Genomic DNA, 24,049 nt, shown 5'->3' with positions numbered 1-24,049 from the left:
GACTTGATCCTGGGACTCTGGGACCAGCCTTGAGCTGAAGGCAGATGCTCAACCACTGAGCTACCTGGTCCCTGTTTAACCAAATCTCTTGACAAGTAAGCTCCCCATTATTGCTATTCTGTCTCTGAGGTTTTTTGTTTGTTTGTTTGTTTGTTTTGTTTTGTTTTTTGGTCTCTGAGTTTCTTTTTAAAATATCTTTATAATATTGGACACATTGAGGCAGTTACATTTTCATTCTTCCATCCAGTACACTTATTGCTTCTACCTTTTCGTTCATTATTTTGGGAACTTCCTGGGTAGAATCTGAAACTGGCCCCCATACATGGAAGACAGAGGCAAACTACTCCACATTGGTAGGTGGCAGGTTTAAGCAGGGGAACTTACATATGAAGCTTAACTTGGGTGACTGCAAGATGAGTAGATCTCTGTACCTGCCTGCCAGAATCTTAAAATTTATATAGAAGCAAAAAAAATTACATAGAAGCTTTAACTGGGTTCAGTTGGATATACCATCCAGATGGTAGCAACACCACCTTATTATCTCAAGGCTGTGTCCTTGGGCAGCTTCTAGTACAGGGAAGGCAAGCAGAATGGACATTCCAAGGACAGGGGAGAGGGTAAGAAGCCTCTGATTGCCCCGATCTAGCTCTTGCATCAATCAGTGGTCAGGTCTTTTTTTTTTTTTTTTTTAAGATTTTATTTATTCATGACAGACACAGAAAGCGAGAGAGGCAGAGACACAGTCAGAGGGAGAAGCAGGATCCATGCAGGGAGCCCGATGTAGGACTTGATCCTGGGACTCCGGGATCACACCCTGAGCCAAAGGCAAAGGCTCAACAGCTGAGCCCCCATGCATCCCTAGTGGTCATGTCTTCTTGGTGACTTTATCCAATACTACCTTCACACCTAAAATAATACACACACACACACACACACACACACACAGAGTCTCTGCCCCTGGTTCCTGATGCAAAGCTCCTAAAACCGTTATAATTACCTGGTAATGACGGTTTTAGGAGCTTTGCATCAGGATAGTCTTTTGTTCTAATAAGTGACTCTTGGTGGGCTCCTGGATGGGGTCTAGCCACCAGAAAAACTAAGCCATAATCAAAAGCTTGGAGTTTTCAGCCTGAGTTCCCATTCTCCAGAGAGGAGAGAGGGGCTGGAAATGGAGTTCATAATCGATCATGCCTATGTGATGAAGCCTCCATAAAAATCCCAATAGTATGGAGTTGGGAGAGCTCCCAGGTCAGTCAGCATATCCATGTCCTGGGAGAATGAAGTATCCCATATCCATGGGTACGGAAGCTCTTGCACTTGGAACCCTCCCAGACTTTATCCCCTGTATCTCTTCATCTGGCTATTCCTCTTTGTCTTGTATCACATCTTTTAATAAACTGGTACATGTGTTTTCCTGAGTTCTGTGAGCCACTCCAGAAAATTAATCCAACTTGAATAGGGGCATCATAGGAACCTCAGGTTTACAGCTGATCACTCAGAAGTAAAAGTAACAAACTACACCTGTAATTGGCATTTGAAGCGGGAGGCAGTCCCTTGGACCTGAGCCTTTAACTTGTGGGATCTGGGTTATCTCCAGGTAGTGTCATAATTGAGCTGAATTTTAGGACACCCAGTTGGTGTTGGAGACTTCTTGTTCCTTTCATTGGAACTGTTGGTGCAGAATGTAGTTGGTGTCATGAAATGGGATTTGCTAGGACAGTGCTTGCTCATGGAAACATGTGGTTTGGGAAGAGAAAGGATGAAAGGGTCAGGGATAAATAACCTTTGATTCCTGAATGGACACATGGTCACAGTGGTCAACGTGATATGGAGCAGCAGCTGTGCTGTAATCAGTTACTAACGGTAAGACTTAGCAAAGGAATTCAGAGACGGATCCAACTCCTGAGGAATTGGTTCATTGCATGCATAAGGAAGTGCAAACTAATAAGAAACAGGCAAAATAGAGTTAAACTAAAAATAAAGGAGAATACTGGGTCAGACTTCGATGCTAGACCAAGCTCATATTTCAGTGAGTCTAAGCTCTGCTCCCTGGCCTCAAATCGGCCTCCCAAGGGAAAAATTGTGCAGGGATAACAAAGTAATTCTAAGATCTCTGGTCACCATGTTCATCATCATGGTGGAGGGGCAAAACCAAGAAACTTGAAACCAAGGGGGCATAATATAAAGAAGTTCCTTCATTTTATTTTTTTAAAGATTTTATTTATTTATTCATAGAGACAGAGAGAGAGAGAGAGAGGCAGAGGGAGAAGCAGGCATCATACAGAGAGCCTGATGTGGGACTCGATCCAGGTTCTCCAGGATCACGCCCTGGGCTGCAGACTGCGCTAAACCACTGCGCCACCGGGGCTGCCCCAATTCCTTCATTTTATAGATCAGTATCATGAGAACCTGTACCTAAATGGCTGATGAGAATAAGTTGGGGGCTATGTCTCTGATTTGAATGCTGCAGAATGGAAGAGCATGTTTTGTTGATACAGGACCCATGGCTCACTGTGAAATAATCACAGATGGCTGTATGTGATAGAGACACAGAAGGTATTCCTTAGGGCAAAGCCAACTGATGGACCAGAATAAGTCACTGAAAGGTGTGTTAGTCCTGAGAAGGGGTCTGTTTCCTCCTATGAATGCCAAGTGGAGCGACCCAGGTGAAGCAGCTGATACACTTGGTATGCAAGCCATGTGGGCCTGACTTTGGGATACTCACACACTGAATTATGCCTGTTGCCTAGGTCATGGTAAATGCTGTGCTTAAGGGACTCCTTTCATATGGACACCCCATACAGACCTACTGTTGTTAAAACCAAAGCACAAGTCAGGAAGCCTTATCAAAATGCTGTTTCAGCTTTTCCTCGTGGGTCTTATCGATAACAAAAACATTACATTAATTAACAAAAGTAGGAAAAAGCAGAAGACAGAATCAGTAGACGTTTTAGCAGGGCAGAAATTTTTAAACAGTTATTAAGGAATAAAGTGAACAAAACAAATATTTTTTTTTGAACAAAACAAATATTGATAGGAATGGAACAAAAAAGGATTATTATTTTTTTTATTTTTTAAAGACTTTACTTATTTATTCATGAGAGACACACATAGAGACAGAGAGAGAGGCAGAGACAAAGGCAGAGGGAGAAGCAGGCTCCATGCAGGGAGCCCGATGTGGGACTCATCCCGGGTCTCCAGGATCACACCCTGGGCAGAAGGCGGCGCTAAACCGCTGAGCCACCCAGGCTGCCCTGAGCCACCGGGGCTGCCCAGGATTATTATTTTAAAATATTTTTTTCTTTATTTATTTATGATAGTCACACAGAGAGAGAGAGAGAGGCAGAGACACAGGCAGAGAGAAAAGCAGGCTCCATGCACCGGGAGCCCGACGTGGGATTCAATCCCGGGTCTCCAGGATCGTGCCCTGGGCCAAAGGCAGGCGCCAAACCACTGCACCACCCAGGGATCCCCCAGGATTATTATTTTAAAGTGGTATTGGGGCACCTGGGTGACTCAGTGTTTGAGATCTACCTTTGGCTCAGGTTGTGATCCCAGGGCCCGCAGGGAGCCTGCTTCTCTCTCTGCCTCTGTGTCTCTCATGAATAAATACATAAAATCTTAAAAATAAAATAGATATTGATAGGGTTAAAACTGTTTAAAAATTTTGACCAAGGGATCCCTGGGTGGCGCAGCGGTTTGGCGCCTGCCTTTGGCCCAGGGCGCGATCCTGGAGACCTGGGATCGAGTCCCACATTGGGCTCCCGGTGCATGGAGCCTGCTTCTCCCTCTGCCTGTGTCTCTGTGCCTCTCTCTCTCTCTGTGACTATCATAAATAAATAAAAATTAAAAAAAAAAATTTTGACCAAGTAAATTTGAAGATCTAATTGGCTTTATTAAAGATTTATGAATGAGGCAGCATTCCATCTAGGAAGTAGAGGGCAGCTCCGGAGATATACAAAATGGAAAGTTTTTAAAGGCAGAGATGGTGCAGAAAATGGAAATTTATTAGCAAGGAATGCATTGTTTTAGGAAAGCTTGCCCTTCTAAGGGGAAATACAGGGGCCTATCAGGGGATTAATTCCTAGTGCTGGCCAGGAAATTCCTGTTTGGTTAAAAGTAACATCCCTCCAGGGATTGAAACTACAGTTAGGTTATGCATTAAGCCACCCGGATCACCCCGCTGGCCCAGACTGCAACTGTTGGACACACTATCAATGTCATTTCTCTGGCACTGAAACTGTGCTGTGTCTGTCTGTCTTCCTTCCTCCCTCCCTGCTTCCCTCTCACCCTCCCTTGCTTCTTTCCTCTCTATTCTGTCCTTCCTTTCCTTCTTTTCAATTTTTAAAATCTGAGTATAGTTGACATACAATGTTACCTTAATATCAGGTGTACAACATAGTGATTTGACTTCTGTGCTTTCTCCTTGCTGCAAATGCTTTGTCTTTTACAAGAGACTGTGAACTCCTTCAGGTCAAGTACCAGATCTTAAAACCAAAGTTGTAGCAAAAAAGGATAACTAATACTGGTTTGGAACTTTTGCAACCATCATCTTCACTTTCTCATAATGGCCATGTGAGGTAGATGGGGGCAGAGGCATAATCTCCACCGGGCAGATGAGGAAGCAAAGTTTAGAGGGGCTAAGTAAGTTACTTGCAGTCACACAGCAAGCAAGCAGCATGGCCCAGAGAGGGCATGAGTCTTCTGCTGCTTGATTCTATACTTGGTTCCACTACCCCTTGCAGTATCCCTTGTGCACTTCTGATTTCCCAAACCTTATCTAAGGCAAGTGACAGCCAATATTTGTTGATTTTATAATCTCCAACTTTACCCCGGGTATTGTCTTGCTGCCATTGTGGCCTGATGTTTTGCTATTACAGCCTTGACCTCCATCTTCTATATGTCAGTGTTGTAGGCTCTGAGGCACAGCAAGTTACTGATGGTGGAACCTCAGAAGCTGCTGCCCAGTTCTTTACTGGACCAAGTGTGTGTCAAGGTCACACAGCTATAGAAAGATAGAGACTGCATTGGGACCTCACTCATTTGGCTACCCCTCTGGTTCTTTCCAGAGCTCGGTGCTGCCTCCTATGGAAAAAGCAGAGATGGAGCAAGGGAGAGAGATGCCCGTTGGGAGAAGTGAGCCCTTACCTAAGCGAGACCAGAAACCCAAAGGTCTCCAGCATCACTTCCACTTACCAGATCCTTTGGGCTGTGTACAGCTCACCAGAGCTAAAGTCATAAACACCTGAAAAACTAAACCTAAGACATCATATTGATCTTTGGGTTGGTGGGTGGGGGTCAGAGCTGTCACTCCATTGCTGATAAACGACGCAGAGATGGAACCCTGAATCACGAAGGCATCTTGAGGTTTGGGCTCTCTGCTGGGCTCAAGGAGGAGCATGGCACAGCCACTGTACATAATGCTGTGGCCAAGAGAACAGCCCTCCCCCAGGGGAGGCCACTGCAGATGAACATGGCTTCCCCATAAGGACTGTGTGGGCAGAGGGCAAGTGGGGAATATGCTCATGATGGTAATTCCACAGAGAACAACAGCAGCAGTGCCTCCTTGGTCCTTGCCCTTCATCTTCCCTGGGCTGAGGGCTTCATGAGCTGTGCTAACAGGATTAAACACCCAGGTCTGGAGCCAATCATTCAGGTTTGAGTCTGGTTACTGGAATCTATTGCCTGTCTCTTGTATGGCCTTGGGGAGCCAACTTCATCTTTCTGACCCTGGACTTCCCTAGAAATACAATAAATAATCATTCCTATTCCCACCTTCTCAGGTTGCTGTGAGAATGAGAGAAGATGCTCACAACACATACCCTCGAGTCCTGACACCAGTAAGTGCTGAGTGCAAGTCCTTGTAACCTTCACGGGGGCCAGTGTAAGCACCATCATCACCTCGGCATCAGTCAGGGAGCTAAGACTTAGGGAACAATAGCAAGTTGCCCCGATTCCCTGGTGGAGAAGCCCTGGCCTCCCCAACGGGTGGGTCAGCAGGTTTGAAGAAGCACCATTTCTTTCTCAAATACTCAGGGGTAGAAGGCCTTTGGGGCACTGGGGAAATAGATTGCTTGGCCTAGGCACGTCACTGCAGAGACTGAAGCTGCTCAGGCCTAGAGAGGCCACAGGTGCAGCCATTGCACAGCGAAGGGGTACCTCAGCTCTTGACCTCCAAACACTACCCCTTACATGCGTTTTACACAGGCGGAACCTGAGGCCCACAGAGGGTGGGTAGTTTGCCCGTGTGTCCTGGGGATCTGGTATTCAAGCCCAGGGTGCCTGGACCCAGGGCTTGAAGATCCTGATCAGCATTTTATTTCTGTCTCTGTTGGGGTTTGGGACTCCGAAAACACTTTCTCCATCTTGAGTCTATCTGGTGCCCCCAGAGTCCTGCTAACCAACCCACTAACCTCCATAATAGACCAGGAAAATGGGTGAACACTACAAAGCAACGGTTTATTGTATTTTTAAATGTCTGGACTTTAAAAGCAAAAATGTCAATAATGCAGATTAAAATTAAAAGTATATATATGTCCATTACGTTATACATAGCATAAAAAAACTGAAAACAATGAGAACATACACTTCCAGTATTAAAAAGGACTCCAAAAAGTTAAAAAAGTCACAAAATGAGTGAAATTCCAACATATCTTTGTTTCACATTCTTTTGTAAAAGAATACTCACAATTCATAGAATAGGCAGAAAATATGAACAGACATTTTAGCAAAAATATAGATAGCAAATGCACATCTGAAATAGTCACGGTGACTCCTTACAGAAATGCAGTTCAAACACTAAGACAGCACTACACATTTATAAAAAGGGTCAAAATTAAGAACAACTGATCAAACTAAACCACTCACTAGGATATGCAGGAAATGCAACTCTCATACACTGCTGGTGAGAATGCAAAAAGGTATAATCGTTTAGATCACAATTTACTAATTTAAGTTAAACACTGATCTACTCTATGACTCAGACTTTCCACTGAGTTATTGACAAAAGATTAAGTGAAACACATGTCCATATAAATAATTACACACAAATGTTTGTATCTTTATTTTCCATAGGCAAAAATTAGAAATACCCAAATGTCCATTAACAAATTAATGGGTAAACTAATAGTGTTATACTCAAAAACAAGAATATTTCTCAGCAAAAAAACAAAACAAAAACCACAAACCACCAAACACAAAACAAGCTACTTATATATCACTGATGATTCTACAATTATTTATGCAACATAAAAACAGGAAGGAAATAGTTCAGACTCCTATTATATAAATCATAGAAAATAAGAGTTTTCTATTACAATGGAAAGTAAGTCAATGGTGACTCAGAGGACTGGGGAGACAGGTAGAGAAATTACTAAGAACATGAGGTAAATATGCAATGACACATATGCTCACTATCATGACTATGATGTTTCAGGGTCATCAGTAGGTCAAAACTTACTGAAGACTACATTTCCAATATGTACAATTTATTACATGTAAATTATACTTTAATAAAGCTTTAAAAAATGATTCAAGATTAAAAATCTGTCCAACTCTTTTTGGAAAATAGGTTTTGCAACCCTACATTCACCACACATTTTTGCATTGTGGAGGCCAGTTTTGCTCAGTGAAAGAAAATATAGCAATTAAAGACTTTCCACTACAGCCAAAAAGACTGCTGACTGGGTCACGAAAGCCGCATCCCTGGACTACAGATCCCTGCTTTCTCGATCTGTTTTCCTCCCTGTGCAGCAATGGTCTTGAGGTGAACATCACTAGGCTACAGGAATCCAAAATACCTTTCAATTCTTTCCAATGATGACATAAGCTACACAAAATAGATATACCTGGAGGTCCACAGATTTGTGCACACACCAGCTCTGCAGTCCTCACTGCAGAAGTATTTCTGTGTGCACTTTTAGAAGAGGCACATTCCATATAATTGGCTGTAGTCCCCTCCACTATTAAGCCAGTGTTTCTGCAGTAGTTCTGGTTTCCCCCTGACCCTTATGGCCTTACAACCAGTGACCATCACCTACAGAAATGCGGACATCAGGGCAAATGGCTCTTTGCAGGACCTGGGGAAGAAGTTCCCCTCAACAGTGCTGGCGTCCTCTATGATATCCTCTGTGAACAAGGGAAAAACTTTCATGCTGCTCCTAGAAGGAACTGAGGTTCTCACACCTGATCTCCTGGGGGTGACCTCGGAGACTCCCAAAACTCATTGCATCCGGTCTCAAATCAGGACCAGAAAACCCTGCAGTTTTCCCTAGGAAGCCACAGGGAATACAAATTTAGCAAAAACTGGTAAGCTAATTTCTGCCACCATATTGACACCTTGAGATACGAAAGTTTGAGACCCTCCTCCCCAATGAAAGTTGTTTACTCCTGCATTCTTGTAGACCTCAAAATGTTTAATAAACCACATACATGGTAAAGAGAACACCCAAAATTAAAGAGGACTTAAACAATAAGGACTTGTTACTATACAAACCAAACCAATAGGGGCTAGCAGTTTTTGAGTTAGTGACTTGGAAGCTGGAAAATTAATCACACATATCTCTGGAGACCATGTCCCTGCAAACGGTGGTCCTAGGACAATATGGTGGTTCTCTAGGACAGTATGGGTCAGGTCCATGCCAGTTAGTCAGAAAAAAGGAAATGTGGGTCCCCCTAAGGACTCAGGTTACTCCTAATTTCCTTCAACAAATGAAAGCAGAGGTCATCTTCCCTGAGCACAATGGGGTGATGACTGATGCATGTTGTGGAGACATGCCAAATGGTAGAAGTACATTGCTTTGGCCAAAGACTGGCAGTAATGTAAATCTGGAAAGAGCCCTAGGCAGTTTAGAAAATGCAACATAGCCACAATGCTTCCCACATAACTGAAACTTAAGGGAAATCTCCTTACTATTGGCATTTGGATGTAGTAGATTGAATTCAGACAAATGGTGCCTCACAGAGTTTCCTCTGGTATCATTACTCTGAAGAAGGAAACTCCATTCCTATGCATCTAAGGCCTTTCTCCAGTGTGAACTCTCCGATGCTGAGAAAGATTAGATTTTCGACTAAAAGATTTCCCACATTCACTGCAGTCATAAGGCCTCTCTCCTGTGTGAACTCTTTGATGATAATGTAGGGTGGAACGAGAGGTAAAAGATTTCCCACACTCATTGCATTCAAAAGGCCTTTCTCCTGTGTGAACTCTCCGGTGAATAATGAGATGAATTCTTTGGGTAAAGGATTTTCCACATTCACTGCACTCATGAGGCCTTTCTCCTGTGTGAACTCTGCGATGTCGAATCAGTATAGAGCTATTGGTAAAAGATTTCCCACATTCACTACACTCGTAAGGCCTTTCTCCAGTGTGAACTCTCTGATGATAACCAAGGGCAGAGACAGAAGTAAAAGATTTCCCACATTCACTGCACTCATAAGGCCTTTCTCCAGTGTGAACTCTCCGGTGTTTAGAGAGGTATGAATTTTGACTAAATGATCTCCCACAATCACTACACTCATAAGGCTTTTCTCCAGTGTGAACTCTCTGGTGTTGATTCAACTGGGAACTATCCCTAAAAGATTTCCCACATTCACTGCAGTCAAAAGGCCTTTCTCCTGTGTGAACTCTCTGATGACAACGGAGGGCAGAGGTAGAAGTAAAAGACTTCTCACATTCTCTGCACTCGTAAGGCCTTTCTCCAATGTGAACCTTCTGATGATAACGGAGGGCAGAGCCAGATGTAAATGATTTTCCACATTCATTGCACTCATAAGGCCTTTCTCCTGTGTGAACTCTCTGGTGTATATTGAGGTGATTTCTTTGGGTAAAGGATTTCCCACATTCACTGCACTCATAAGGTCTTTCTCCTGTGTGAACTCTACGGTGTCGAATAAGTATTGGTCCATTGGTAAAAGATTTCCCACATTCACTACACTCATAAGGTTTTTCTCCAGTGTGAACTCTCTGATGATAACAGAGGGCAGAGCCAGAGGTAAAAGATTTTCCACATTCACTACATTCATAGGGCCTTTCTCCGGTGTGAACTCTCTGGTGTTGAGAGAGGTAAGATTTGTGGCTAAAAGATTTTCCACATTCACTACATTCATAAGGCCTTTCTCCAGTATGAACTCTTCGGTGTATGATGAGGTGATTTATTTGGGTAAAAGATTTCCCACAATCATTACACTCATATGGTCTCTCTCCTGTATGAATTCTTTGATGATAACGGAGGCCAGAACTAGACGTAAAAGACTTCCCACATTCACTACACTTATAAGGTTTTTCTCCAGTGTGAATTCTCTGATGATAACGGAGTGCAGAGCTAGAAGTAAAAGATTTTCCACATTCACTACACTCATAAGGCCTTTCTCCTGTATGTACTCTCCAATGTTCAATAAGATCAGATTTTCGTCTAAAAGATTTCTCACATTCAGTACACTCATAACTCACTTCTCCAGTGTGAATTGTACGTTGTCGAATAAGGATGGAGTTCTGGCTAAAAGACTGAGCACATATACGGCACACGTAACAATTTTCTTCAGTGTGATTTCTCTGAGGATAAATGAGGACAAATTTTTGGCTAAAGGATTTCCCACATTTGCTGCATTTGTACTGCCTTGGCCCAGTATGAATTCTTCGATGTTGACTAAGGGTTGAGCTTCCCCTAAAGGATTTTCCACAGTCACTACACACATGAAGCCTATCACCATTGTGGACCCTCTGATGAATTATAAGTGAGGACTTGTACCTGAATGTTTTTCCACATTCAGGGCACACAAAACACTGTCTTCCAGTGTGGACACCCTCGTCCTGACCAAGTGTGTGTTTGGGACCAAAGGGTTTCCTGCATTCTTCCCAGGTGTTATGATGTTTTAAGCTTTGAGAAGACACCCCAGACTCAGTGATTTTATTCTCCCCAGTATGAGTGGACTGGTGTTCGAGATGTTCTGAGGGGGCCAAGAGGTCCTCTTCAACTACCTCACAGGTGAAGGACTTTCCTGAATCATGGAAATTGCTGCTCTTCACAAATGATGCCCTGTCCACACTGCTTACAAAGGGTTTTTCTCCCACCTGCTGCTTCTCATGCTGCTGAAGGTCTGCACTGGAATAAATTTGTTTCACACATGTCCCATATTTGAAAATTTTCTGACTCTTTTGTTTTCCCTGGTGCCCAACCAAGTGGAAAATATTTCTCAAGACTGAACTACACATCTCACAGGGGTAGGTCTTCTGGGGAGACCGAGGTTCCTTCTGAGTCCAAGGCTGTGACACACCTACAGAAATGCTTTGTTCAAAGATTGCCTCTGCATCCTCTACTCCACAGCAGCAACCTAAATACAAAGAAACACTTGTGAAGAACACATTGACTTTACTGGAAGAGGGCAACCCAATTATGAATATATAAATGAAAACCAAAAAAATAAAAAAAAGGAAACCAAAAACAAACACAGTAACTATTCTTTTTATTTGTTTTTTTAAATAATTTTTATTTAAAAAAAAATAATAATAATTTTTATTTATTTATTTATGATAGTCACAGAGAGAGAGAGAGAGAGAGGCAGAGACATAGGCAGAGGGAGAAGCAGGCTCCATGCACCGGGAGCCCGACGTGGGATTTGATCCCGGGTCTCCAGGATCGCGCCCTAGGCTAAAGGCAGGTGCTAAACCGCTGCGCCACCCAGGGATCCCCACAGTAACTATTCTTATGTCAAAGCAGACTTAAAAAAAAAAAAAAAAAGTATACTTTAAAGTAAAAAACTGGGACGCCTGGGTGGCTCAGTGGTTGAGCATCTGCCTTCAGCTCAGGGCATGATCCCGTGGTCCCAGAATTGAGTCCCACATCGGGCTCCCTGCATGGAGTCTGCTTCTCCCTCTGTCTCTGCCTCTCATGAATAAATAAATAAAATCTTAAAAATAATAAGAAATATTTAAAATAAAAAAAGTCAAAAACTATCACAAGAGACAAAAAAGGTCATTTCAGAATGATAAAGAAGTAAATTCATCAAGAGGATATAATAAGTATATGTACCAAAAATCCAAGCACCTATTAAGCAAATACTAACAGATCGGAATTCAGAAATAGACAGCAATGCAGTAACAGTAGAGGACTTCAACAACCCAGTAGCAACAATAGACAGATGATTCAGACAAAAAATCAGTAAGGAAATGTTGGATTTGAACTGCACTTAATACCAAAGGCATCTAATAGACATAAAACAGATGCCTTTCAGCTGTAGCAGAATATACATTCTTTTCAATTACACATAGAAGATTCTCTAGACTCTTACCTGTTAGGTCATGAAAAAATTTTTAACATTTAAGAAGACTAAAATTATATCAAGTTTCTTTTCCAACTACAAGATATGAAACTAGAAGTCATTAACAAAAGGAAGGCTGGAAAATATCACAAACATGTGGAATTTAAACAACATTCTGAACAACAGGTCAAAGAAGAAATTAAAAAATATATGAAGACAAATGAAAATAGAAAAATAGAAACACAACACATGAAAATTTATAAGAGGCAAGAAAATCAGTTATAAGAGGGAAGCTTACAGTAATAAACGTCTACATTAAGAAAAAAGAAAAATCTCAAAACAACTTAATATCTCAATGTATGAGAAAAAAAACAAACAAACTAAGGTCAAAGCAAAAAGAAGAAAATAACAAACACCAGAGCAGAAATAAATGAAATAGACACTAGACAAACAATAGAAGAAGCACCTAGGTGGCTCAGTGGTTGAGCATCTCCCTTTGGTACAGGTCATGATCCTGGGGTCCTGGGATCAAGTCCTGCATCAGGCTACCTGTGAGGAGTCTGACTCCCTCAACCTATGTCTCTCTCTCTCTCTCTCATGAATAAATCTTAAAAACAAACAAACAACAACAACAACAACAACAAAAAACAATAGAAAAGACCCATGAAACTAAGAGTTGGGTTTTGGAGAATATAAACAAATTGACAACCTTTAGTTAGACTAAGAATAAAAGCGAAAAGACTCAAAATCAGAAATGAAAGAGGAAAAGAGGAAACATCACAATTGATACTGCAGGAATACAATCAAGAGACCACAATGAAGAATTACATGCCAACAAATTGGATAACCTAAAAGAAATGGATAAATTCACAGAAACATACAACCTGCCAAACCTCCACCTCCCTCTCAAAAGAAAGAAACATACAACATGCCAATACTAAATAATGAAGAAATAGAAAACGTGAATAGATTCGTAACTGGTAGGAGAAATCTCCTAACAAAGAAAAGCCCAGGACCAAACAAACAGAACCATGGAGAATTCTACTACGTATTTAAAGAATTAACACCATCCTTTTTATTTTTTTATTTTTTATTTTTTTTCATCCTTTAAAAAAAAAAGATCTATTTATTTTATTTTTTTAAAGATTTTATTTATTTATTCATAAGAGACACACACAGCGAGAGTGAGAGAGAGGGGCAGAGACACATGCAGGGAGCATGATGTAGGACTCGATCCCGGGACTCCAGGATCACGCCCTAAGCTGAAGGCAGGTGCTAAACCACTGAGCCACCCAGGGATCCTAAATATCTATTTATTTTAGAGAGAGAAAGAAAGCATGAGCAGGAAGAGGGACAGAGGGAGAGGGCAACAGAGAATATCAGGCAGACTCTCCACTGAGCATGGAGCCTGACGCCAAACTCAATCTCATGACCCTGAGATCATGACCGGAGTTGCAATCAACAGTCATATGCTCAACCAACTGACCCGCCCAGGTTCCCCACCATCCTTCTTAAAGGTCTCAAAAAGCAACAACAACAACAACAACAACAACAACAACAACAACAACAACAACAACAAAACTGAAGAGGGAACACTTCTAAACTCATTTTATAAGGCCTGATATCAAAGCCATTTTAAGACAACACAAAAGAAGAAAATCAGGCTAATATCTCTGATGAACATAAATGCAAAACTCTTGCAAACCAAATCCAAAAGCACATTACACAATATATACTACAATAATCAGGACTTATCCCTGAGATCCAAGGAGAGATCGACATGTGCAAATCAAAACAAGATACACCACCTTAAGTAAATAATGGTTTAAAGGGTAAAAATCATATAACCATATCAACAAATGTAGAAAAAGCACCTGGCAAAATTCAATATCCTTTTATAATGAAAATCATCAACAAATCAGATACATATTTAATATTTTATTTATTCATGAGAGAAAGAGAGATGGGATGCCAAATAAAGAGATCATTTGAAATAGGAAAGAGAGAGAGAGAGAGAGGCAGAGACAGAGGAAGAAGCAGGCTCCCCATGGAGCAGGGAGCTCAATATGGGACTAGATCCCAGGATCCTGGAATCATGAACCGAGCCAGAGACAAATGCTTAACAGACTGAGCCACCAAATAAGCAAAGAACCTCAACATACCTGACACGCCCACAGCTAGCATCATATTCTATTATCAAAAGCTAAGATATCCCTCCCAAACCTCCCCACCCCCAGCATCAGAACAAGACAAGGTGCCCACTCTCTTCACTTTTATTCAACATAATACTGAAAGTCCTAGCCCTGAGTAATTAAGAAAAAGAAAGGCACCTGGGTGGGCTTAGTTAAGTATCTACCTTCTGCTCGTGTCATGATTCCAGGGTCCTAGGACTAAGCCTCATGTCCAGCTCCCTGCTCAGTGGAAAATCTGCTTCACCCTCTACCCCCCTTTACCCCTGCTCATCCTCACTTGTACTCTTGCTCCCCCTCTCAAATATTTTTTTTAAAAAAAGAAGAAAAAGAAAAAAAAAAAAAAAAAAGAAGAAGAAGAAAAAGAGATAAAGGTATCCAAATCAGAATGGAAGAAGTAAAACTGTCTTTTTCCAGTGACATAATCTTACATATAGAAAACTAAAGAATCTACCAAAACACTGTTAGAATAAATGAATTCAGTATAGTTGCAGGATAAAAAAAAAAAAAAATCAATATACAAAACTAAGCTGCATTTATATACACTAAAATAAAGCTCTCCGAAAACAAATTGAGAAAACAATCCCACTTAAAGTAGTATCAAAAAGAGTAAAATACTCAGGACACCTGGATGGCCCAGTGGTTGGGCATCTGCCTTCATCTCTGGTTGTGGTCCCAGGGTCCTGGGATCGAATCCCGCATCAGGCTCCCCACGGGAAGCCTGCTTCTCCCTCTGCCTACGTCTCTGCCTCTTTGTTTCTCATGAAGAAATAAAATCTTAAAAAACAATAATAAAATAAATAAATGGTGATGGAAAAACTGGGTATCTACATGGAAAAAGAAAAAAGGAGATCCCCACTTTGGCTCTTAAAATAAGAGGGAAGGTGTAGGGAAAACTTGGCCAAGCCCAGCTAACTTGAGAAGCTAGACTACCTATTGGTAAATGTGGACATTCTAGGCTTACATTCACTCCACCACCAAGATTTCCATATGTATTTTGGGGGACCAGAGCACTGTGATGAAGCCAAGGCTGTCGATATTCCCCACACAGACACTGAGGCACTGAAGAAGCTTAACAAGAATAAAAGATTAGGGATCCCTGGGTGGCGCAGCGGTTTAGCGCCTGCCTTTGGCCCAGGGCGCGATCCTGGAGATCCGCGATCGAATCCCACGTGAGGCTCCCGGTGCATGGAGCCTGCTTCTCCCTCTGCCTGTGTCTCTGCCTCTCTCTCTCTCACTGTGTGCCTATCATAAATAAATAAAAAATTTAAAAAAAAGAATAAAAGATTAGCCAAGAAGCTGGCCTAGAAATATGATGCATTTTTGCCTTCAGAATCTCTGATCAAGCAGATCCCACAAATCCTGGGCTGAGGCCTAAATAAGGCTAACAAGTTCCCTTCCTTGCTAACTCACAATGGGAACACGGTGGCCAATGTGGATGAAGTTAAATCCACAATCAAATTCTAGATGAAAAAAAAAAAAAAAAAAAATTCTAGATGAAGAAGGTCCTTGTCTGGCAGTGGTAATGGCCATATGAAGATATGAGCTTGTGTACAACATCCACTTAGCTGCCACTTTTCTGAAGTCAACGCTCAAGAAGAATTGGCAGAACATTTGGGCTTTATACATTAAGAGCACCATGGGCAAGACCCAGAGCCTCTACTAAGACACAGCTTAATAAATCCTAGTGTTGGGACTCCTGCGTGGCTCAGCGGTTGAGCGTCTGCCTTCAGCTCAGGGTGTGATCCTGGGGTTCCGGGACCGAGTCCCACATCGGGCTTCCTGCATGGAGCCTGCTTCTCCCTCTACCTCTCTCTCTCTGTGTCTTTCATGAATGAATGAATAAAGTCTTAAATAAAATAAAAAACTAAAAACAAAAATGGGCAAAGGACCTCAAAAAACCTTTATTCAAAGATACACAAATGGCCAACAGGTACATGAAAAGATGCTCAACACCACTAATATAAGAAAAATGCAAATCTAAATAACAATATGCCTCACGCCTATTAGGATGGCTATTATCAAAAAGCAAGATATAACAAGTGTTGGTGAGGAATGTGAAAAAAAGGAAATCCTTATATAAAGTCGGTAAGATAAATTGGTACAGGCATTGGTAAAGAACGGAAGATCTTTAAGAAATAAAAATAGGGGTGCCTGGCTGGCTTAGCTGGAAGACCATGTGACTTTTGATCTCTGGATTTTGAGTTTGAGCCCCACACTGGGTATAGAGATTACTTAAAAATAATGTAAAAAATCTTAAAAAAAATTAAAAGTGGATCATATGGTTCAACAATCCCACTTCTCTGTACATGTCCAAAGGAACTGAAATCAGATATTTGCACTCCTGTGTTAATTGCAGCATTATTCACAATAGCCAAGGTATGGAAACAATCTAAGTATCTTTCTATGGATGAACAGACAAAGCCTGGTATATATACACAATGGAGTATGGTTCAGCCATAAAAAAGGAAATCATGCATTTATGATAACATGGATAAACTTGGAGAACATAATGCAAAGTGAAATAAGTCAGGAAAAGACAAATACTATATGTTATTACTTATATGTGGAATTAAAAAAAAAAAGTTCAACACCTAGAAGCAAAGAGTGGAATGCCAGGGGCTGGAGATACTGGTCAGTTACAAGATGATTAAGCTCTGTGAATCTAATGTACAGCATGATGATTATAGTTAATAATAATGCTATGTTGTATACTTAAATTTGCTAAGAGAATAGCAAGTGTTCTTACACATACACAAAAGGTAAATTATGTAAAGTGATGGATATGTTTAAGTTCATTGTAATACTTATTTTATAATGTATATGATATCAGGTCATAACACTGTATACTTTAAATATATACAATATTATTTGTCAATTATACCTTTATAGAGCTGGAAAAAAAAAAAAAAGAAATCTAAACACCATAAATAGAACAGTACAGAATAGTCTTAAAAGACAGTCCATGGCCCAGATAGGTAATGACCATGATAATTCCCAGCACAGGGAAACACAATGAAATGTCAGATAAAAAAAAAGGAAACAAAACCAGGGACACAAAAGACCTAGAGAAATAACCTGGCCAGGGAGGGGATAAACAAGATGCCATCCACTAGTCTCACTCCAAGACTACTGAACTCAAATTCTTCCTGTGAGGGTTCAGTACAGACAGTGTTGGGGAGAGAAGAGGGCAGAGCAAAAAACACAACCCTACAAAGGACAGCATCTATCCAAGAAACTGCTGAAGGAAGCAGTATCTATGGTCTACATACTGAAAAGAACAGAGCACCCCTGAGAAAAGAAGGGTCTGGGGAAATGTGAAACTTCGTTTACATCACTGGAGAAAGGGAGGGTCTTACCTAGTGAGGATATAAGTACAAAGTTCTCCAGCATTACATCGTGGTACAGGAGTCTCTGAGCCTCATCAAGGAGATCCCACTCCTCCTGGGAGAAATACACAGCAACATCCTCAAAGGTCATGCCACCCTGTCAAGAATGGGACAAAACCATGAACATTCTCTCTCTGAGAACGCATAATCCATCTCCCATACATCTATTCCACATGTATCCTCTGGAACTCCCTACCCCAGAGGAGGTACCAGGCCCTATCACCACTGATGCCTCTTCTCTCTTCATGATCTAATTCACCACTGTACATAGCCCTCAGCAACAATAGGCAAGGAGGCAGAGAAATGCCATGTAAGCTCTGGGCCTGGCCTGGAGGGCTCCGTCCCTTCTACAAACCAATTTCCCTACATCTCACAGATTATACATGCAAGATACAGCCATGTGGGCTCATGCTTCACCCTGAGGTCCCCAATACTAGGGCTCTAGGGTCTTCAGCTCATACTTACTGTCAATGTACACATCATTCAGTAGGCCAAACCTATCTCACATCTTTGGATCCCTCAAATGCACTCTCACTGCTCTGCCTTCTCCATACCCCACACCACAGGCATGACCCTGGACTCACCCATGCACTGGGCACACTGCATCCAGGGTGCCTGAAAACTTCAAACAAGATCTAATATAGCCCCTATCCTTCGATAGATCCCACTGACAAAGAAAGGCCTAAGGGCTGCTTTGAAGGCCTGCCCATCTACCTGTGATCTTTGTTTCTATTTCTATATCAGTCACACAGAACCACAAGTAAATTTTAGATACCTGTGACCTCTGTGCTGCTCTTGCTGTCCCCTCAGCAGCAATTACCCTCCTTCCTTCATGTAACCTTCATTAAAAGCATATCAAAACCCCATTGGTCTCCATGCTAGGCACAGAGACCCTCACAAATGAACAAATTTCCCCACACCTTATCCACCAGCAATACTAGAACACCACAGACGCCATAAAAGTTCACCACAAAACTCTGGTGAACCTGAACAGTAGTGAATAAACAGCAGGTCTGGACGCAGCATCATCTTGATTCAATTTCTACTCTGCCTCCATAGCCATCTCTCGTCCACTCATCCCAGGGAAGTCTTGGCCGCCTGCCAGATCATCCTCTCCCACACTGTTCCCACTATCAAATTTCTCTCTTGACATGCACCCTCTTCTTTCTAACTCACTAATAGCATTGCCACCATGACACCAGAACCTGCATAATCCCTCCTATATGTAATCCAAATCTCCACCCTCCTCCACACTATAACCATTATTCTTGGACATCTCCAACCTGGACCTCTCCCCCGATTCCCGACCTGTATGTTCAATGGCCCATTTGATGCTTTTACTCAGTTCTTTGAAATGTCTCAGACTCTGAACAGAGCCAAAAACTTTAAGATATTCCCAATGAAAATAACCTACCACCAACTTCCCATCCCAGTTGATGGACATTCCATACCTTCAGCTGCTAGGACCAAAAAGCCCAGAGATCCTCCCTGACTCCTCTCTCTCCCTCATCTACAACATCCAAAAGTCTACTTGGCCCTTCTTAAAAAATGGACAGAAGTCCAACTCCTTCCACCTCCACAACCACCACTTCCATCCATCAGTACTCGCCTGGATTATAGCAATTGTCTCCTCCTGGGATCCCTGTCTCCTTCTTTAACCCCATAATCCGTTCTCCACTGTGCAGCCACATGGAGCCTGTTAAACCTGGGTATCACCAACTCTTTCCTCCTAAGTTTATGACTTCCCTAACAGATGCTCAGATTCTCAGGCACCCACATTACAGGCCTGATTCTTGATCTCCTTCTCTTTGTTCTTAATAGAAAGAATGAAGACCTGCTATACTATTTCTAACTCAGGCACACCAAGTATTTACAAACAGGTATCTGTTCCTGGGATAACATTTTACACCTGTTTACATCGGCTGACAAACCGGGAACACCTCCATTAACCCTTGGCCTGCATTCAGGACCCTGAACTCGGGATATCTCGAAGGTCCCAGACCCAATTGCTAGGAAAATACTTGAAAGTTTCAGGCTACCACAATCTAATACATCATGCGGGTGGTCTCAGAGCAAGCGAAGGACTGGGAAACCCTCTCCCTCCTTGTGTAGGTGCCATAAGTGCCTTTTCAGCCTCCAGAAACTGTAGGAAGAGGAAGGCAACCAGCTGACCTGCTAATGGACTAACCTCTGTGCCTCGGTTTTCCTCCTACCAGATCTGCGACCTTGGACAAGACTCCACTCCCAGGGCCTGCTTGTCTTCATCACGCCCATTCCAATCCGTTCTCTCTCTTTAGCAGCTTTTGGAAAGCTGTTTACAGCCTCACCCAAACTGTGTCCCTCTTCTCTTCACAACTCTCCAGGGTCCTCGGAAAAAAGTACCACACCTCGGGCCGCCAGGCCCGGGGTGACCCCGCCTCACACTCCCTGTTCCCCGACTGCAGAGTCCTCCCGCCTTAGCACCCCCTCCCAACCTCTGCCTCAGCCAGCCCCTCCACCGCAGGCGGCTCCCGCACGCCAACGCGCCGGCGCTCACACACGAGGACCCCGCCCACCGGCGCCTGCCTGTCCAGGGCACCCGGGCCTGGGCCGCAGGGACGCGAGTAGGCGTCCCGCGCTCCGGCCTTGAGGGTCCAGGTGGGGAGGGCCCCGGGGACGAGCGTTTACCTGCGCTGGAGCCCTGGGCGCGGCTGCCGCCATTGGACTCGGGGCCGGTGGGGGGGGGAGGAGGTACGGCGGACACCGGGGCTGGAGATCCCTGTCCGAGCCCACGTGCGGAGCAGCCCGGGCGGCGTCGCCGAGCTGTGGACCCAAAGATGTGAGGCGGGGACAGCGCCTCCTCCCGCCCTTTCTCTGGTCCCGTTACCACAATCCAAACCCGGAGCTCCAGAACCTCTGACCGAGTGAAAGAATCAACGAGAAGCAGACCAGGATGACGATAAGCCAGAAGTCCCGCCCCGAATTAGTGCGCACGCTCGGAAATCCCTCATATTGGTCCCTCATTGGCTCATGACTGCGGCCTCCCATCGCAGAGTCTTCTGGGAGTTGTAGTACTTGCAAAGGGCGTTCTACCAGATGTTCCAGGAGGCAGCCTGAGAATGCTAGTGGTACTCCTGCGTCAAAGCAAGGAGGGATTTTGCTGGTTGTTAAACAAGGCTTGGAGACGTTTTTCGACTCTATAGAGTTCAGCCTGCTCCCAGAGGATAAAAATATTTAAGATGCTCCGAAATCCTCTACCTACATCTCATTCCGTAGAATCGTTCAGACGTTCAGACTTTAAGAGTTCACCCGTGGCTGGAAACGTTCTAGTATTGTTCTTCAAATGTATATAGCCTGAAGCATTACTCAGTTTTGTATTGTGTTTGTTAGGAAGGAAAAAAAAAAGACTTAACCCAGGCCCATAACAGAAGAGGAAGAAAAGGCATGTTAGGCTGCTGCCCTCACGCTGGTGGGCAAACAGGATTTATTTCTGGTTCCCACAAAAAAGTCCACTACCTACGTCTTCAGTGATTTTGACAAGTGGAAGCAAAATTAGAAGCTCTATAATAAATCCTCTAAATTTTGTAAAAAGCTAATTTATACTGTGTAGCCTTTAAAAAAAAAAAAGATTTTATTTTTAGGGGCACCTGGGTAGGGCAGTTGGTTGACATCCCCTGCTATTGTGTTGGCTTAGGTAATGATCTCAGGGTCCTGAGATCCAGTCCTGACTGGGGCTCACTCTCATCCTGGAGTCGGCTAGGGATTAAAAAAATATATTTTATTTTAAAAAAGATTTTATTTATTCATGAGAGACACACAGAGAGAGAGAGAGAGAGAGAGAGAGAGAGGCAGGGACACGGGCAGAGGGAAAAGCAGGCCCCATGCAGGAAGCCCGATGTGGGACTCGATCCTGGGATTCCAGGATCATGCCCTGGGCCAAAGGCAGGTGCTAAACCGCTGAGCCACCCAGGGATCCCAATTTTATTTTATTTTTTTTTAATTTTTTATTTTTTTTAAATTTTTATTTATTTGTGATAGTCACAGAGAGAGAGAGAGAATGAGGCAGAGACACAGGCAGAGGGAGAAGCAGGCTCCATGCACCGGGAGCCCGACGTGGGATTCGATCCCGGGTCTCCAGGATCGCGCCCTGGGCCAAAGGCAGGCGCCAAACCGCTGCGCCACCCAGGGATCCCCCAATTTTATTTTTAAGTAATCTCTACACCCAAGGTAGGGCTGGAACCCACAACCATAAGGTCAAAAGTCACATGCTCCACTGACTGAGCCAACTAGGTAGGTGTGCTTGTAGCCTTTTTATAATTGTATCAAGTATGTCCCCTAACTGTATCTTTTTGGATGTCCACTTTATTTGGTGAGGAAAACACATTAAATGACAATTGTGTTAGTCTACTAGGACTGCTATAACAAAATATTATGGACTGAAGTAGTTTAATCAACAGAAATTTTCTTACATTCTGGATGTTAGAAGTTGAAGGTGTCAACAGGTTTGGTTTCTCCTGAGGCCTCTCTCCTTGGCTTGTGGATGACCATCTTCTTGTGCTCTCATAGGGCCCTTTCTTCCCTGTGAACATACCCCTGGTGTCTATTCTTCTTAGAAGGAAATAGGTCCTCATGAAATAATGCCCCACCCTTATGATTTCATTTAACTTTGCCTCTACAAATGCTCTTTCTCCAAATATATATTCTGGCTTAGGGTTTCAACATATTAATATTACGTTAATGTTTTAGTGGTAATGAAAGGCAAATGACTTACTAAAGGCATGTAATAAAGAGCAACTTTTTGAAAGTATCATCCAGGTGCCAGTGGTTCACAATAATTACTAAAATCGACTTTGATAAAAATATAATTTCCAAAAACTTCCCATAAATACTGTAAATGCTCTTTTAAGATTTAAAACAAACCTTCAATTAAAACAGATATTAAAAAGTGGTAAAATGTAGTTTAATAAATTTAATTGAATACTTAAAATTGTATCATTAACAGTACTGTTTATCTCACCTGATTAATCCTTCACAAACCCATCATCTCCTTTACCAAAAGTTTTGATCATTCTGACAGTTCAGGTGTACTCTGATACCTGGTAAAGCCTCAACTACTTTCTATGATGTTATTTTCACCACTGTCCCCACCATACATTGTACTATGAATGCACTGATCTTCCTTCAGCTCTTTGAATTCCATATGTGCCCTTCCAACTCAGAGTATTCCCAGGTCTTTTTTTGCCTCTCTAAATGATATCCCCCCTTCCTGCCAACTATGCTTTGTTAATTAGAATGAATCTTTTAAGTGTCAGCATAAATTTCTAATCAGAAGTGGTATTATACTCTCAAGTTCTATATTCTAAGTATTCCCAATGCTGTATCATAAAATTACTTGAACTCTAGTGAATAACATTATACAATTTTAGAAAATTATTTTTGAATGAGTAGCATTCCTGTTTTATACACTATAAGCAATATAGAGCAGTATCATGATCTTTGTTATTCACCTTTGAATCAAAATATCCCAGAATGTTTTTTAAAAGATTTATTAGAACACAAGCATGGGAGTGGCAGGCAGAGAGAGAAGCAGGATCCCCACTGATCAGGAAGCTCGATATGGGGCTCAATCCCAGGGTCCTGAGATCATGACCTGAGCCCAAGGCAGATGCTTAATTCACTGAGCCACCCACGCACCAAAATATCCCAGAATATTAAATGACATAAAGTCTGAGCCCACAAATATATAAAGTTTACTGAAAAAATGGCAGATGTCCTAGAGAGAACTTTAGGAACTACACTTGAAGCATTTGGTTTTCTTGCCCAGCAAGCAAAATATAACTGAAAGACCTGGGTGTCACTGCCAAAGAGCATGAAGGAATGAATGTTAAAGAGCCTGAAGAGACAAGAGTAGGTATTCATCAAACCATGGTATAGGTTCATTATTAGGGTTATTAAAAAAAAATAGAACAGTATAAAACAACAAACATTCACCAGGATGAGAATGGTTAAGTGGCTTTTGTCTCACAGGATAAGAATGCTGCTTATGGGAAAGTCTAGGGGAAAGGATGTTATGTATGTGTTGGGTTCTCCGCTTGTGTCTGTACAGAAGTACTTTGGACTACTTGGTAGATCATGAAGCAAGAACATGAAATGTTCACAAAGAACAACATGAATGTGGGTGCCTGGGTGTCTCAGTCAGTTAAGTGTCTGTCTTCTGCTCAGGTCATGATCCCA

General features: G+C 42.5%; 1 protein-coding gene across 1 annotated transcript; it reads right to left on the bottom strand.

Moving 5' to 3' along the window:
* Positions 1-6,438: 6,438 nt before the first annotated feature.
* LOC112643323 (zinc finger protein 345-like) lies at positions 6,439-20,808 on the bottom strand. Its single transcript, XM_025421235.3, has 3 exons — positions 20,504-20,808; positions 17,807-17,933; positions 6,439-11,331 (listed from the first exon to the last, which is right to left on the bottom strand). The coding sequence occupies exons 1-3, from the start codon at positions 20,534-20,536 to the stop codon at positions 9,014-9,016; spliced, it is 2,478 nt and encodes an 825-aa protein (XP_025277020.2). The 5' UTR covers positions 20,537-20,808; the 3' UTR covers positions 6,439-9,013.
* Positions 20,809-24,049: the final 3,241 nt, after the last annotated feature.

This window comes from Canis lupus, chromosome 1 (genome assembly GCF_003254725.2).
Source record: "Canis lupus dingo isolate Sandy chromosome 1, ASM325472v2, whole genome shotgun sequence".
In the NCBI taxonomy this organism is placed as follows: Eukaryota; Metazoa; Chordata; class Mammalia; order Carnivora; family Canidae; genus Canis; species Canis lupus.
This window is presented reverse-complemented; position numbering and strand designations above follow the sequence as displayed.

What these genes read in the sequence shown, in the direction of transcription:
- LOC112643323 (XM_025421235.3), bottom strand. Translation starts at nt 20,536, where the DNA reads ATGGCGGCAGCCGCGCCCAGGGCTCCAGCGCAG. An exon ending in CGCCCAGGGCTCCAGCGCAG is followed by an intron (nt 17,934 to 20,503) that starts GTAAACGCTCGT and finishes CATTCTTGACAG; the next exon opens with GGTGGCATGACCTTTGAGGA. An exon ending in TGTACTTATATCCTCACTAG is followed by an intron (nt 11,332 to 17,806) that starts GTAAGACCCTCC and finishes CTTTGTATTTAG; the next exon opens with GTTGCTGCTGTGGAGTAGAG.